Source organism: Perca fluviatilis, chromosome 21 (assembly GCF_010015445.1).
Source record: "Perca fluviatilis chromosome 21, GENO_Pfluv_1.0, whole genome shotgun sequence".
NCBI lineage: Eukaryota > Metazoa > Chordata > Actinopteri > Perciformes > Percidae > Perca > Perca fluviatilis.
In genome coordinates, this window is record NC_053132.1 from 2,749,961 (window position 1) to 2,767,460 (window position 17,500).

Consider the following 17,500-nt stretch of genomic DNA (forward strand, 5'->3'; position numbering starts at 1 on the left):
TGCACTCGCACATGCTCAGTAGCTCAGATGTAGAGCATGTCAGCTAGCTCCATAGACAGTAAAAGAAAGGCTGTTTCTCCAACTTCAGTCAGTTACAAGGCAGGATTAGCTGGGAGACTTCTAAATGAGGGCGCACATGTAAGTAGTTATTTTGTAGATTATGGTGAACTTGTGTGTGTTGTAGCAGTGCTTTGCTATTGAGAACGAGGTACCATGCTAGTGTTAGCATTAGCGTTAGCATGCTAATGCTAACGCTACGAGCTAACGGTTGCGGTTAGCCAGCTCATTTCGGATTGTGACGTCACAGTCCGAGCCGATTTTGAACAGCTCACCAGGAGACTGAAGGCAGGACACATTCAGAAACCAGATCTCACTCAAAACAGCATGGATGGATTTTTTTCAAAGTTTGTATGTGTGTGGAAGCACCAGAGACACAAAAGAACACCCCAAATCACCAGAAAAAGTGTTTTTTTCATAATATGGGCACTTTAAATCGATTCAATTCTGATACACAAGGTCTCAATTCGATGACATTACGTTACATGTCATTTAGCTGACGCTTTTATCCAAAGCGACTTACAATTGCTATATATATGTCAGAAGTTGCACGCCTCTGGAGCAGCTAGGGGTTAAGTGTCTTGCTCAGGGACACATTGTTTGATGTACCGCATTGGGAATCTAACCCTGGTCTCTCACACCAATCCACTGCGCAATATCCACTGCACCATCATCACGCGATTACATTTTCGATTCAATATCAATCAGGTTCAGGAAATTTCACTAACAATACCAGTTTATCGTAGCCTGACAAGCCAGCCCCACATCCAGATGTTGAGGTCTGGGAACTCCCTATTGGTCAGGGCTCAATCTGAGGGGGCGGGACAAACGGTTGTCTTTCAAATTCTTCTCTGCACGTAATAGGATAGCGCTCCAACCAATCGGAGCAACGCCAGCTGATAGTATAAACTTTAAACTCCAAACACATCTTCCTTTTTTAAGAATGACTTCAGTGCCGTTCTTTGTTCTTTTCTCAAAGAAAAGCTGAACTCCAAGTCTTCCAGAAGGCCGCTGTTCACCAGCAGCAGCAGCAGCCATAAGCCCCGCCCACCGGCTCTATGCACGATGTGATTGGTCTGACTAGAGTTTGGTTTTTCCAGCTCGCAAAGCCAACGGAGAGTTGCTAGACTGACCCTGGCTGCAGATTACATTTGCTGCTGCTAGGGGGGCGTCTAGATTTCTAGGCTATCTTTATCCTGCACTGGAAAATCAACTTTCTCTTGAACTTTGAAAGATAAATACCATGCCAGCAGGTGATATTTGCAGCATGGCGCTTAAGAAAAGTTCAATCGGGGAGACAACGTCATACGTGAGATCGCTGCGTGCATATCCTTGACACAAAAGCTTTCAGAATGGCTTCCAGCCTCCACAGCATCACAAGACATCATGTCTTTTATTTTCTAAATGTTCAGCAGCTTCAGAGTTTGGGTGGATTTACAACCGCTTCTCAGATCAAACCTGCCAGCTGCTCGCTCCACAGACTCTGTCTAACCACTAGACTTCACTGCCGCCCACTAGGTGTCTCTCTGCCTTTTCCCCTCCGTTTAATTACAGTCCTCATCTCACCTCACTCCTCCCTCCATCCCTCTCCCTCTCTCATTACTGTAACACTCTGTTCTCTCTCCTCTCCTCGCCGCTGTGTGAAAGCCTCTCTCTGTCCAGGTCTTTATAATTGGCGTCCGTGGTGGAGTCTGGTTTGTGTTAGTGGCAGAAAGATGTGGCAGGGGTGAAAGGGACAGTCTCCTACTGCTGACAAGGCGCGTGCATTTGTAATATACTTCCACCCAGTACTTCATACACTGTCTGTGTAGAAAACACTACACTACCTGGAGAAAAATGGCTCCATTTTCAGCCAAATATTCCAGCGTTACAGCTTGTTGTTTTTTTTTAACCATGACACAGAACACGTTTCGGTGCCAGCTACAACTCAAAGTACGATTAAAACAAAACCGCTTTACCTTGCTGTCAGACACCCTGGTTTTACAGTTGTTTTCTGAATTATTTTTACATTAGTACTGGTTTACAGTTTAGTTGGGTTGCTGTTTACAGGTTTTCAGGTGCATTCTGGGCTTGGTCTTACAGGATTTTCAGGTCATTCTGGGCTGGTTTTACAGGGAGGTGTGTTCAGGTGCATTCTGGGGCGTGCTGGTCTTACAGGGAGGTGTGTTCAGGTGCATTCTGGGGCTTGCTGGTCTTACAGGGAGGTGTGTTCAGGTGCATTCTGGGTGTGCTGGTCTTACAGGGAGGTGTGTTCAGGTGCATTCTGAATGTGCTGGTCTTACAGGGAGGTGTGTTCAGGTGCATTCTGGGTGTGCTGGTCTTACAGGGAGGTGTGTTCAGGTGCATTCTGGTTGTGCTGGTCTTACAGGGAGGTGTGTTCAGGTGCACACCGCAGCAGCTTGTTCCCTCTGTTACTGTGTTTGTTTTACACATATATATATATATATATATATATATATATATATATATATATATATATATATATATATATATAGTATATAATAACCACACAAAATGGATTAGTTGTTTGGTCTCTAAAATGTCCAAAAATGGTGAAAAATGTGTTTCCCAAAAAGCCCCAAATGTCTCGTTTTGTCCACAACTCAAAGATATTCAGTTTCCTGTCCCAGAGGAGAGAAAAAAACAGAACATATAATAAATATTTAACAAGCTTCAATCACACAAGGTTTACAGTTTTTCGTGAAAAATTGACTCAAATCGATTATCAAAATAGATGCCGATAAATGCAACAGTTGACAACTAATCGATTAGTCTTTGCAGCTCTAGCACTATATTATTTTTAATTTAGTTTTCGTCTCGTCGTTGTTGTGGAAAGAAACGCCCATCACCTAACTATTTCCCCAAAGTGTTTGCTGACAAGATGAAGACTGAGTCGGAGGGAAGGAAGGAAGAGGAGAAGATGGGGAAGGGAAAGAGGGGATTCATTCTGAAATCAAGTCCTGATGAAAGAGGGTACAAAATGTTACACTGCGCTCACATTTTACATCCCAAACGCTCGTTTATCCAAAAAAATGGGAGAAAAAACCCCCCCAAATCTGATCACACACACACTGTTTAACGTGCCAAAAAAGCTCAATCAGAGGTTTTGGGGCGAACGAGCCGCTCTGGGGACCGTGAACACCGTTTTCACTCTTTTTGGTTAATTAAAAACTCAGAGTGTAATTAGTTAAATGATGACTCTCAAACAAAGCAGAGAATTTTAAGTGGATTAGGAGGTTGGTACCAAGCTGGGAGGTAAATGTGGCGATGAAAGCGAGCTCTGAGGTCTTTGTATTCAGCCTTCAGCGGATGACAGCCAGCCAGCGCCCTCCTTCCCTCCGAATTATGTCGTTAACACCGATGTCAGCTCAGTTAATTGCATGGGAAGATGGCTGGATACTGATACAGCCAAGAATCAAGTAGGAGAGATCATTACAACTACTACAGAATACAACCGCACCACCACAAGCATGTGAGTGTGTGTCTGTGTGTGTCTGTGTGTGTGTGTGTGTGTGTGTCTGTGTGTGTCTGTGTGTGTGTGTGTGTCTGTGTGTGTCTGTGTGTGTGTCTGTTTGTGTGTGTGGGTCTGTGTGTGTCTGTGTGTCTGTCTGTTTGTGTGTGTGTGTGTGTGTGTGTGTGTGTGTGTCTGTGTGTTGTGTTGTTGTGTGTGTGTTGTCTGTTTGTGTTTGTGTGTGTCTGTCTGGTGTGTGTGTGTGTGTGTGTCTGTCTGTGTGTGTGTGTGTGTGTGTGTTCTGTGTGTGTGTGTGTGTGTGTGTCTGTTCTGTGTGTCTGTGTGTGTTTGTGTCTGTTTGTGTTTGTGTGTGTGTCTGTCTGTGTGTGTGTGTGTGTGTGTGTTGTGTGTCTGTCTGTGTGTGTGTGTCTGTGTGTGTGTGTGTGTCTTGTGTGTCTGTGTGGTGTCTGTGTGTCTGTCTGTTTGTGTGTGTGTGTGTCTGTTTGTGTGTGTGTGTGTCTGTGTGTGTGTGTGTGTGTGTGTCTGTGTGTGTCTTGTGTGTGTCTGTGTGTGTCTGTGTGTGTGTGTGTGTCTGTTTGTGTGTGTGTGTCTGTGTGTGTGTGTGTGTGTGTGTGTCTGTGTGTGTCTGTGTGTGTCTGTGTGTGTGTGTGTGTGTGTGTGTGTGTGTCTGTGTGTCTGTGTGTATGTGTGTGTGTCTGTGTGTGTGTATGTCTGTCTGTGTGTGTGTGTGTGTGTCTGTCTGTGTGTCTGTCTGTGTGTGTGTGTTTGTGTGCGTGTGTGTCTGTGTGTGTGTATGTCTGTGTGTCTGTCTGTGTGTGTGTGTGTCTGTGTGTGTGTGTGTCTGTGTGTGTGTATGTCTGTTTGTCTGTCTGTGTGTGTGTGTGTGTGTGTGTGTGTGTGTGTCTGTGTGTGTGTATGTCTGTGTGTCTGTCTGTGTGTGTGTGTTTGTGTGCGTGTGCGTGCATGCACACCCATCCACATTGTGCACTTAGTAGAAAGTGTAATTATGTATATTAACTACATGCTCTGGATTCAATCTATTCCATTTCTCTATTGGATTTCTGGCTGTTAGAGTGAGTGTGTCCATTCCCAGTGTGTGTTCTATTGTCTTGTACCATGCTTGAAGATCTGGAGATTTTGCTCGTTACCAAAAGCCTAGTCACACTTGCTTCAGTGCCGTTAAGCTGAGCATTTTAAATATGTATCTGTCCCTAGCATTGATCCTGCACGATCACAAGCACACAAGCCGAAAAAAATCACAACTCCTGCTCTGGAGATGTCAGTATTTTGGGGATTTAACACAATCCCTGCTGTGGTTAGAGGGGGCTGTCATTTTCTCTTTGCACCCAGACTCATTTCAAGCCGCCCACGCATGCCTGACCCCCCGTGGGGGGAAAAAAAAATGATAAAGGGCATCCGCTGGAGGATCGACACCAAAGGCACTCAACTTGTGTTTTCATGCCAGATAGAAGCTCTTTTTATTTATTTATTTTAATAACAAACACACAGGAAAGTGCTCTTGAACCTTTCTGGCTTTTTATGCTTTTTATTCAAGGTCAGTGCCTGTGTCTGTCTGCGGCTCTGGTTCAAAAGCAGCTGTAATTAACTGAGCCCTCAGTAATGTATTCACTGTAAGGGTGCTTCCACACATGGCCGGACTTTTTAGGCTTTTCAGTTTGATCCGAAACAAAATGGGAGGTGCGAAACGCCCCCAGAACCAAACAGCCGAACCTTAGTCCGAAGAAAAGGTACTTGTTTGTCCTCTGTCACTAACAGACAAGTTTGCAACTCCAATTTAAAGCACTAAAATTGTCATGATGTCATCATGGCAGCCTGTGCTGCTTCTTGTTCTGTGTGTTTTTTGTTTGTTTGTCACTCATGTCCTCCCTCCTGTGCTGATTGCTGTGGGCGTGGCTTAGCTGGCAGGTGGCTCCAGGTGAAGCTCATTCCCTAATCAACCTCCTGCAGTATTTAAGGCTGGCTCTGTGATCCACTCATCGCCAGATTGTACAGTCTATCGATCAATCAAGTTTATTTATAAAGCACTTTAAAAGCAGCTGACGTTGCACAAAGTGCTGTACAGAAACATTTTAAATAATTTAAAACATTTACAACATCTACGTTTAAAACATAAAACAGTATCACAGTCAAAATAATTACACAGAAATGTCAGCCTCTGCTGGGAAAGGCCAAGGGAAAAAGGTGTGTTTTAACCCTTGTGTTGTCTTCCATTCGAGCATGTAATTGTCGTCCGGAAAATCAACACTTTTTCTGACGTTTTCATCTCTTTTATCGACACTTGTCTCTTTTTTTTCAATGTTTTGTCTCTTTTTTTTTACGTTAATGCTTCTTTTCACTACCATTTATAAACTAACACCAACTTATTACCAGTTTTACACTCATTTTTGGAATTCATGGTCACTCAGTACACCTCATTTATAGGAAATTATACCTAATTCTTGAGTTAAAAAGCAGAAATTATGAATTATTTAGACTCATATTAAAGGTAGGATAATTACAGAAGGATAAGTGTTAACGTTCAGTCTGGTTTTGAATTATAAAACACCCAAAAGTCAATGAAAGTAGAGATCCTATCTGTTGTTGTACTTGCGAAGCGAGATGTGTGGAATCATCCAAATTAGGTAGTTAAAAAGAAACCCATATTTCTGATACAGACAGTTTGAAAGACGGGTCAAATTTGACCCGAAGACAACAGAAGGGTTAAGAAGAGATTTAAAAGTAGACCGTGAAGAAGCCAGTCTAAGAGGCAGAGGTAGCTCATTCCATATTTTTGGAGCTGCCACAGCAAAAGTCTACTAGCGTGGTATAGTGGCAATCCTAGCTCCCTGTAGTTTCTGTGTTCCTGGTGTTCCTGCTGGTGTAGCTAAAGCAGTTTTTCTGTGTTTGTCTCATATTGCAGCCTGCCTTGCTCGTTCGTGTGCCTGCCTGCTTGCTTGCTTGCTTGCTCCTCACACCTGCTTCTCTCTCTCTCAGTAAGGATTGGACTCAAATGTTTGTTGGACTCTGGAGGAGGCCTACCACATGGTCACCACCACCTCCACGCTCTGGAGAGCACACAGCACTCACCACTGGATTCCCTCGACACAACTTCCCCTTTTTTTTTTTTTGCCACCAGCACATTTATTGTATATATTTCACGCATTAAATCACTTAATCTTACTTTTTGTGTTGGTCATTTGCTTTTGGGTCCCACCTTCTGTGTCGTTCCATAACAAAAATTGATTTAAAAAAATGTATTATTATATATTATTATTTTTAGGGGGGCTGAGATTAAATTTAGGGAGGCTTGAGCCCCCCTTAAAAAGGGTCTAAAATCTCCCATGGTTGTTACCCAGCTCTATTTTTAACGTACTAACAATTTCAATATCGTCACCTTCCTAAAATAATTGCCTAAGTCATTTTTTCAGGTTTTTCAGAAAACACAAAAAATAAAACGGCCTAAGTCACATGCTTGACATACGGTAGGCAATTATACTTAAGGTTTAGAATCACATGACCTGCTCAACTGAGGATTTAGGCAATTTTACCAGAGGTGGCCAGCACCATGAGGAGATGATTTTAGGCAACAAAATTATTTTTTTTTTTTTAAATGACTTAGGCAATTATTTTAGGAAGGTGACAATATGAAGTAACCATTTTTAATCAGGAGTGTCAGACTCAGCTTCTCTAAGGGCCACACCGGAAAAAGAGAATCACATCGAGGGCCAGATGTTTAGAAATAGTGTAAAAAGAATGAAAAATGCCACAAAAAATAGCCTGCTGAGAGCGTCCTGATCTGGCGAGCTCCAGTTTTCCACTCCCAGATCAGTCTGGCATCTCGAGATAAGAGAAAATTTGACACATGTGATCTAAATAAAGGGGTTTAGTTGTTTTTGCAAGAAGAGCCTTGGACTTTTCTTCTTTTTTTTAAACTTTTGTGTTCCCTTCCTAAGACCACCGTCACTATTTGTTTGAAATCTCCAGACCTGTTTTTCCTTTTCTTTTAAAGGGATACTCCACCGTTTGGTGAAATAGGGCATATCACGGTCTCCTCTAGCTGTAGATAGGTGGGGTCTCCTCTAGCTGTAGATAGGTGGGGTCTCCCCTAGCTGTAGATAGGTGGGGTCTCCTCTAGCTGTAGATAGGTGAGGTCTCCTCTAGCTGTAGATAGGTGGGGTCTCCTCTAGCTGTAGATAGGTGGGGTCTCCCCTAGCTGTAGATAGGTGGGGTCTCCCCTAGCTGTAGATAGGTGGGGTCTCCTCTAGCTGTAGATAGGTGGGGTCTCCCCTAGCTGTAGATAGGTGGGGTCTCCCCTAGCTGTAGATAGGTGGGGTCTCCTCTAGCTGTAGATAGGTGAGGTCTCCCCTAGCTGTAGATAGGTGGGGTCTCCCCTAGCTGTAGATAGGTGGGGTCTCCTCTAGCTGTAGATAGGTGAGGTCTCCTCTAGCTGTAGATAGGTGAGGTCTCCTCTAGCTGTAGATAGGTGGGGTCTCCTCTAGCTGTAGATAGGTGGGGTCTCCCCTAGCTGTAGATAGGTGAGGTCTCCTCTAGCTGTAGATAGGTGGGGTCTCCTCTAGCTGTAGATAGGTGGGGTCTCTCCTAGCTGTAGATAGGTGGGGTCTCCCCTAGCTGTAGATAGGTGAGGTCTCCTCTAGCTGTAGATAGGTGGGGTCTCCCCTAGCTGTAGATAGGTGGGGTCTCTTCTAGCTGTAGATAGGTAGGGTCTCCTCTAGCTGTAGATAGGTGGGGTCTCCTCTAGCTGTAGATAGGTGGGGTCTCCTCTAGCTGTAGATAGGTGGGGTCTCCTCTAGCTGTAGATAGGAAGGCCAACGCATTTTTTTGTGCATGCATTGTTTTAGTCCGGTGCAACACCGGCAGCGCCGCCGCTAGTTAGCTTAGCGTAGTGAATGGAATCCTATGTTGCCGGTTAGCATGTTGTGAGTAAAAGTGAGCCCACAAAAGACAAAAAAAAAACAACCTAATTACTTGCACTGAGACAAAAAATGCGTTGGCCCACCTAACTACAGCCAGGGGAGACCGGGATAAGAACTATTTCAACAAACGGTGGAGTATCCCTTTAAAGACAATCATATGTGTGACAAAGATTGGTGTTGCGTGTTCTGAACGTCTTACCTCATTCACAAACACCCAGTGACTGTCTTTGGAGGCCAGGTTTGTCTCCACCGCCTGCAGAGAGAGACAGAGAGAGAGAGAGAGAGAGAGAAAATATTATTTTGTGTAATTATCAAAGAGTTAACAGACAAACTGAAATCTCTTAAATCAAGAAAAGCTTGTGGCACAGATTGCATAAAAAATGAAATGCTGAAAAACAGTACCTCAGAGTTACAAATTATAATTGTTAAACTGTTCAACATGGTGCTGACATCTGGCTGCTTTCCTGATGTCGGGAACCAGGGGCTGATCACCCCAATCCACAAAAATGGAAATAAATCAGTCCCTAATAACTACAGAGGGATCTGTGTCAACAGCAACCTTGGGAAAATGTTCTGTAGTATCCTAAATCCAAGGATACTAACCTTTTATTCAAGAAAAAAACATACTTAGTAAATGCCAAATTGGCTTTCTTCCAAGTTACAGAACCTCCGATCTATACACCTTACATACTTTAATTGACAAACATGTCCACCAAAAAATATTTGCTTGTTTCATCGACTTCAAAAAAGCCTTTGACTCCATTTGGCATGAAGGACTTTTCTTCAAAATCCTTCAAAGTGGAATAGGTGGCAAAGTATATGACCTTATCAAATGTATGTACAAGCACAATCAATGTGCTGTGAAAATTAATAATCAACGAACAGAATATTTTACCCAAGGACACGGTGTGAAGCAAGGATGCTGTATAAGTCCTGCATTATTCAACCTGTACATAAATGAACTTGCAGACCAGTTGGACCGATGAGCAGCTCCAGGCCTCACACTCTTAGACACAGAGATTAAATACCTGCTTTATGCAGATGACCTCATTCTGTTGTCTCCAACCAGAGATGGTCTCCAACATAACCTGTCCATCCTGGAACAATACTGCCATAACTGGGCATTGGAGGTCAATTTCAAGAAAACTCAAATTATGATCTTTCAAAAAAAAAGCCAGATGTCTTGAAACCAAATACCATTTTACTTTGAATAACGCCCAAATTAAACACACACAAAATTATACCTACCTTGGTCTGACCATATCTGCATCAGGGAATTTCAATAAAGCCATACATTCACTTAAAGAAAAAGCATGCAAGGCAATGTATGCATTAAAAACCAAGCTGTTCAGCATTAACATCCCAATTAGAATCTGGACTAAAATATTTGATAGTGTAATTGTACCGATAGCACTTTATGGAAGTGAAGTTTGGGGCCCACTCAGTAGATTGGAGCATGACTCCTGGGACAAGCACCCGATAGACACCCTACTACCCGATAGAGACCCTACCACAAAATAGAGACCCTACCTCCCGATAGAGACCCTACCACCCGATAGAGACCCTACTACCGATAGAGACCCTACCACCCGATAGAGACCTTACTACCCGATAGTGACCCCACCACCCGATAGAGACCCTACCACCCAATAGAGACCCTACCACCCGATAGAGACCCTACTACCGATAGAGACCCTACCACCCAATAGAGACCCTACCACAAAATAGAGACCCTACCTCCCGATAGAGACCCTACCACCCGATAGAGACCCTACTACCCGATAGAGACCCTACCACCCAATAGAGACCTTACTACCCGATAGTGACCCCACCACCCGATAGAGACCCTACCACCCGATAGAGACCCATCACCCGATAGAGACCCCACCACCCGATAGAGACCCTACCACAAAATAGAGACCCTACCTCCCGATAGAGACCCTACTACCCGATAGAGACCCTACTACCCAATAGAGACCCTACCACCCGATAGAGACCCTACTACCCGATAGAGACCCTACTACCCGATAGAGACCCTACCACCTGATAGAGACCCTACTACCCGATAGAGACCCTACTACCCGATAGAGACCCTACTACCCGATAGAGACCCTACCACCTGATAGAGACCCTACTACCCGATAGAGACCCTACTACCCGATAGAGACCCTACCACCTGATAGAGACCCTACTACCCGATAGAGACCCTACTACCCGATAGAGACCCATCATCCGATAGAGACCCCACCACACGATAGAGACCCTACCACAAAATAGAGACCCTACTACCCGATAGAGACCCTACTACCCGATAGAGACCCTACTACCCGATAGAGACCCTACCACCCGATAGAGACCCTACCACCCGATAGTGACCCCACCACCCGATAGAGACCCCCACCACCGATAGAGACCCCCACCCCCCGATAGAGACCCTACCACCTGATAGAGACCCTACTACCCGATAGAGACCCTACTACCCGATAGAGACCCATCACCCGATAGAGACCCCACCACACGATAGAGACCCTACCACAAAATAGAGACCCTACCTCCCGATAGAGACCCTACTACCCGATAGAGACCCTACTACCCGATAGAGACCCTACCACCCGATAGAGACCCTACCACCCGATAGTGACCCCACCACCCGATAGAGACCCCACCACCCGATAGAGACCCTACCACCCGATAGAGACCCTACCACCCGATAGAGACCTTACTACCCGATAGAGACCTTACTACCCGATAGAGACCCTACTACCCGATAGAGACCTCCCGATAGAGACCCTACCACCCGATAGAGACCCTACTACCCAATAGAGACCCTACCACCCGATAGAGACCCCACCACCCGATAGAGACCCCACCACCCGATAGAGACCCCACCACCCGATAGAGACCCTACTACCCGATAGAGACCTCCCGATAGAGACCCTACCACCCGATAGAGACCCCACCACCCGATAGAGACCCCACCACCCGATAGAGACCCTACTACCCGATAGAGACCTCCCGATAGAGACCCTACTACCCGATAGAGACCTCCCGATAGAGACCCCACCACCCGATAGAGACCCCACCACCCGATAGAGACCCCACCACCCGATAGAGACCCTACTACCCAATAGAGACCCTACTACCCGATAGAGACCCTACAACAACCCTACCACCCAATAGAGACCCTACCGATAGAGACCCCACAACCGATAGAGACCCCACCACCCGATAGAGACCCCACCACCCGATAGAGACCCCACCACCCGATAGAGACCCTACCACCCAATAGAGACCCTACTACCCGATAGAGACCCCACCACCCGATAGAGACCCACCACCCGATAGAGACCCTACTACCCAAAAGAGACCCTACTACCCGATAGAGACCCTACCACCCGATAGAGACCCTACCACCCAATAGAGACCATACACACAGAATTCTGTAGAAGAACTCTAAACGTTCAAAGGAAAACCCCAAATAACGCCTGTCGAGCAGAACTGGGACGTTTCCCATTACTGCTAAATATACAGAAACAAGCTATTACATTTTGGACACATCTAAATTTAAACCAAAAGACACTTCATTTTAAAGCACTAAAAACCCAAGAGCTGAATCCTGAAAACAGTGCCCTCAGTCAGCTGATGGTGACGCTAACCAATGAGGCTCCCATCCCATCAGCACTGGTTCAAAACAACTCAACAGGACAAAACTGATTATGAATCATTCAAAAGATCAATATTTAGAACATTGGAAAAGTCAAACAAAAGCACAAAGTAGACTAAATTGTTATTTGACTCTTAACAGAGAATATAAATTGGCTGAGTATCTGCACACTGTCACAGATCTAAAGCAGAGATGGGTCCTGACCAAATACTGGCTCAGGGACCACCGAATGGCCGTAGAGACAGGAGAATCAGACAGACAGGTCAGAGAGAGAGAGAGACAGGCTCAGTGACCACCAACTGGCCGTAGAGACAGGAAGACTCAGGCAGACAGGTCAGAGAGAGAGAGAGAGACAGGCTCAGTGACCACCAACTGGCCGTAGAGACAGGAAGACTCAGGCAGACAGGTCAGAGAGAGAGAGAGAGACAGGCTCAGTGACCACCAACTGGCCGTAGAGACAGGAAGACTCAGGCAGACAGGTCAGAGAGAGAGAGAGACAGGCTCAGTGACCACCAACTGGCCGTAGAGACAGGAAGACTCAGGCAGACAGGTCAGGAGAGAGAGAGAGAGAGAGACAGGCTCAGTGACCACCAACTGGCCGTAGAGACAGGAAGACTCAGGCAGACAGGTCAGAGAGAGAGAGAGAGACAGGCTCAGTGACCACCAACTGGCCGTAGAGACAGGAAGACTCAGGCAGACAGGTCAGAGAGAGAGAGAGAGAGACAGGCTCAGTGACCACCAACTGGTCAGAGACAGGAAGACTCAGGCAGACAGGTCAGAGAGAGAGAGAGAGACAGGCTCAGTGACCACCAACTGGCTGTAGAGACAGGGAAGACTCGGCAGACAGGTCAAAGAGAGAGAGAGAGAGAGACAGGCTCAGTGACCACCAACTGGCCGTAGAGACAGGAAGACTCAGGCAGACAGGTCAGAGAGAGAGAGAGAGACAGGCTCAGTGACCACCAACTGGTCAGAGACAGGAAGACCCAGGCAGACAGGTCAGAGAGAGAGAGACAGGCTCAGTGACTCACCAACTGGCCGTAGAGACAGGAAGACTCAGGCAGACAGGTCAGAGAGAGAGAGAGACAGGCTCAGTGACCACCAACTGGCCCTAGAGACAGGGAAGACTCAGGCAGACAGGTCAGAGAGAGAGAGAGAGAGAGAGACAGGCTCAGTGACCACCAACTGGCCGTAGAGACAGGAAGACTCATGGCAGACAGGTCAGAGAGAGAGAGACAGGCTCAGTGACCACCAACTGGCGTAGAGACAGGGAAGACTCAGGCACAGGTCAGAGAGAGAGAGACAGGCTCAGTGACTACCAACTGGCGTCAGAGACAGGAAGACTCAGGCAGACAGGTCAGAGAGAGAGAGAGACAGGCTCAGTGACCACCAACTGGCCCTAGAGACAGGAAGACTCAGGCAGACAGGTCAGAGAGAGAGAGAGAGAGACAGGCTCAGTGACCACCAACTGGCGTTAGAGACAGGAAGACTCAGGCAGACAGGTCAGAGAGAGAGAGAGAGACAGGCTCAGTGACCACCAACTGGCCGTAGAGACAGGAAGACTAGGCAGACAGGTCGAGAGAGAGAGAGAGACAGGCCAGTGACCACCAACTGGTCAGAGACAGGGAAGACTCAGGCAGACAGGTCAGAGAGAGAGAGAGACAGGCTCAGTGACCACCAACTGGCCGTAGAGACAGGGAAGACCCAGGCAGACAGGTCGAGAGAGAGAGAGAGACAGGCTCAGTGACCACCAACTGGGTCAGAGACAGGAAGAACCCCAGGCAGACAGGTCGAGAGAGAGAGAGAGAGAGAGACAGGCTCAGTGACCACCAACTGGCCGAGAGACAGGGAAGACTCCAGGCAGACAGGTCAGGAGAGAGAGAGACAGGCTCAGTGACCACCAACTGGCCGTAGAGACAGGGAAGACTCAGGCAGACAGGTCAGAGAGAGAGAGAGAGACAGGCTTAGTGACCACCAACTGGCCGGTAGAGACAGGGAAGACTCAGGCAGACAGGTCAGAGAGAGAGAGAGAGACAGGCTCAGTGACCACCAACTGGGTCAGAGACAGGGAAGACCCAGGCAGACAGGTCAGAGAGAGAGAGAGAGACAGGCTCAGTGACCACCAACTGGCCGTAGAGACAGGAAGACCTCAGGCAGACAGGTCAGAGAGAGAGAGAGAGAGACAGGCTCAGTGAACCACCAACTGGTCTAGAGACAGGGAAGACCAGGCAGACATGGCTGCGCAGAGAGGAACGTGAATAGGTGCTTCACCGCTCAACAGGGGAGACAGAAACAGAGATGACCTTCCTCCCTCCAATGTGAAAAAATAATCTCACTAAGAGACCCACACCCTTTGAAAAAATAGCCAACAAAATAGCAACTCCAAAGTTAACATCAGAAGAGAAGCAGGTAGTCCCTCCTAGGGAGAAGGACAGCAGCCCCACTCAGCCAACATGGATCTGGCCCACACAACCCCAGGGACCCACCACTATAAGATTGCACAAAACTGATAAGCATTACATTGTGATATGTAACTGTGTTGCAATGTAGTAAGTTGTGCATGTTTATACACGTATAGAATATATGTGACACCCACTGTATGTATTTAATACGTGATATACAATGCATTAATATTGATGGTACCATATGTATTATATTAACACATCTTAAATGCTTCAACAACAGACCACACAAAGAATAGAGAGAAGGACGGAGAGAGAGAAGAGGGAGAGAAGAGAGAGAGAGAAAGAAAGGAGAACAGAGAGAGAGAGAGAAGAGAGAAAAAAAAGAGGAGAGAGGAGAAGAGAGAGAAAAAAGGAAAAGGAAAAGAAAAGAGAGAAGAGAGAACGAGAGAAAGAGGAGAAAGAGAGAAAGAGAGAGGAGAGAGAGAGAGAGAGAAAGAGAAAGAGAGAGAAGAGAGAAAGAGAGAGAGAGAGAGAGAGGAGAGAGAACAGAGGAGGAGAGGAAACAGAAACCAGGAAACCCAGTGTGTGTGTGTGTGTACCACAAAGGTGTGTGTGTGTGTGTAAAACCCAGAAACGAAACCAGGAAACCCAAAACCCAGAAACAGTGTGAAACAGGAAACCTGTGTGTGTGTGTGTGAAAGGTGTGTCAGGAAACCCTAGTGTGTGTGTGGAAACCCAGAAACCCGTGTGTGGAAATCCAGTGTGGAAACCCAGAAACCTGAAACCCTGTGTGTGTGTGTGTGTGTGTGTGTGTGTGTGTGTGTGAACAGCCCCCATGATAAGCCCACAAAATGTGGAGGGGAAAGAAAGGAGGAGTGGTTGGTCTTCTGTCAAGAACAGGTGGACAATCCTAACAATATCCTGAGAAGGATAGTACAGAACACCGTGGACAAAATAATGGAAATAACCTAAAATAACTTAGTGGACAACCAAAGCCTTGAAACACATAGCACATATGTAACATTATACAACTTAGAGTGAACACCCCCAACCCACCAAAAAAACACACCCCACCCAGCAAGATTAATTAAATGTGATGAAGAATAGAAGGAGGGGGATGAGGCAGAGGGACAAGATAAATGGAGGAGGGAAGAAGAAAAGAAGGGAAGGCAAGAAAAAACATGGAAGAATAGTGAGAAGGAAGCGAATAATCTGTGAAGGTAAAACCATTTCAGGTGACTACCCCATGAAGCTCATTGAGAGAACACCAAGGGGGGTTTGCAGAGTTATCAAAAAAGCAAAGGGTGGCTACTTTGAGGAATCTAAAATATAAGACATGTTTTCAGTTATTTCACACTTTTTTGTTAAGTACATAATTCCATATGTGTTCATTCATAGTTTTGATGCCTTCAGTGAGAATCTACAATGTAAATAGTCATGAAAATAAAAAGGCAACACATTGAATGAGAAGATGTGTCCAAACTTTTGGCCTGTACTGTATACGGTTAGGATTTTACAAAATAAGAAGAGAATAAGCGTGAGCATGTCAAAGGCCAAGGCGGGCCAAAAATGGGCGGCATTGCTTTATATTGTACCACTGGTGGCTGGAGTACATCGGTGGCGTCTGTACAGGTCAAAGAGTGTATAAGGTATAGGTTAGTACCAGAAGTACAGAGAGAGAGCAGCAGGACAATCTAGCTGGACATTTGGTCTGTGTGTGTATGTGTGTGTGTGTGTGTGTGTCTGCTTGTTTAACTATATTCGTGGGGTCCAAAAATCGGGAGTCCAGTATACTTGTGGGGTCCCGACAGCTTTGTAGGGCCAAAATGCTGGACCCCACAAGTTTAAAGGGCTGTTTGAGGGTTAAGACTTGGTTTTAGGATTAGGGATAGAATTAGGTTATGGTTAAGGTGAGGGTAAGGGTTAAGGTTAGACATTTAGTTGTGATGGTTAAGGTTAGGGTAAGGGGCTAGAGAATGCATCATGTCAATGACTGGTCCCCACAAAGATAGTGCCACAAATCTGTGTGTGTGTGTGACATGAGTGTTACAGTGATGGTCTGTGTGTGTGTGTGTGTGTGTGTGTGTGTGTGTGTGTGTGTGTGTGTGTGTGTGTGTGTGTGTGTAGCTAATGATCAGGTTATATTTAAGTTCTCAGCGCTGCTCTCATAACACACTTCACATGACATCTCCTACTTACAGATATCACACCTGTCACCATAACCTTTACCGAGCCACGCACACACACACACACACACACGCTTACACACACACACACGCACACACACGCACACACACACACACACACACACACACACACAGACAGCAGACAGACCTCTAAAACTTCATGTTCTTTTTAAAGAACATGCCTAATAAAACACAGCCTGTCTGCGACCGTGGGCACAGAGACATTTATATGTCAACCCTTGAGGTAAAAACAAAACGTGTATGGTAGCTTTAAATGATGAGCGTGGGCGAAGAGGTTAAAGAAAAAGATAGAGCAAACACTTTAAAAGGAAAAATAAGAGAAATAAAATGTATCAAGTGGTATTTATGCACAACTAGCGGAGCAACTGACCTCGGTATTCCCTGCAGGTATTGCATATATTAAAATGTAATATCCAAAACATTTCTTATAAACACAAACAGAAACCTAGAATGGTGAACTCCTCCACAGGGCTCTTTTTTCCAAAGACCTCATATTCTGCTCATTTTCAGGTTCATAATTGTATTTAGAGGTTATATCAGAATAGGTTTACACGGTTTTAAAAAAACACCATATTTATGTCATACTGCGCATTGCTGCAGCTCCTCTTTTCACCCGGTGTGTTGAGCTCTCTGTTTTAGCTACAGAGTGAGACATCTCGCTTCTGTTCCATCTTTGTTGGGAGTCGCACATGCTCAGTAGCTAGGTAAGGACTACTAGCCAGTCAGAAGCAGAGTATGAGGGCGTGCCCTGACAGTACCTAGGT

At 45.8% G+C, this 17,500-nt stretch overlaps 1 protein-coding gene across 1 annotated transcript in view; it reads right to left on the reverse strand.

Annotated features, from left to right (window-relative positions):
• LOC120551580 (glutamate receptor ionotropic, delta-1-like) overlaps nt 1-17,500 on the reverse strand; it is a gene marked incomplete at its 5' end in the record, with an annotated part of 570,300 nt that overhangs the window by 26,664 nt on the left and 526,136 nt on the right. Inside the window, one exon of the mRNA XM_039789066.1 lies at nt 8,663-8,716. Coding sequence (XP_039645000.1) covers nt 8,663-8,716 — 54 coding nt within the window. The remainder of the gene's footprint in view (nt 1-8,662; nt 8,717-17,500) is intronic.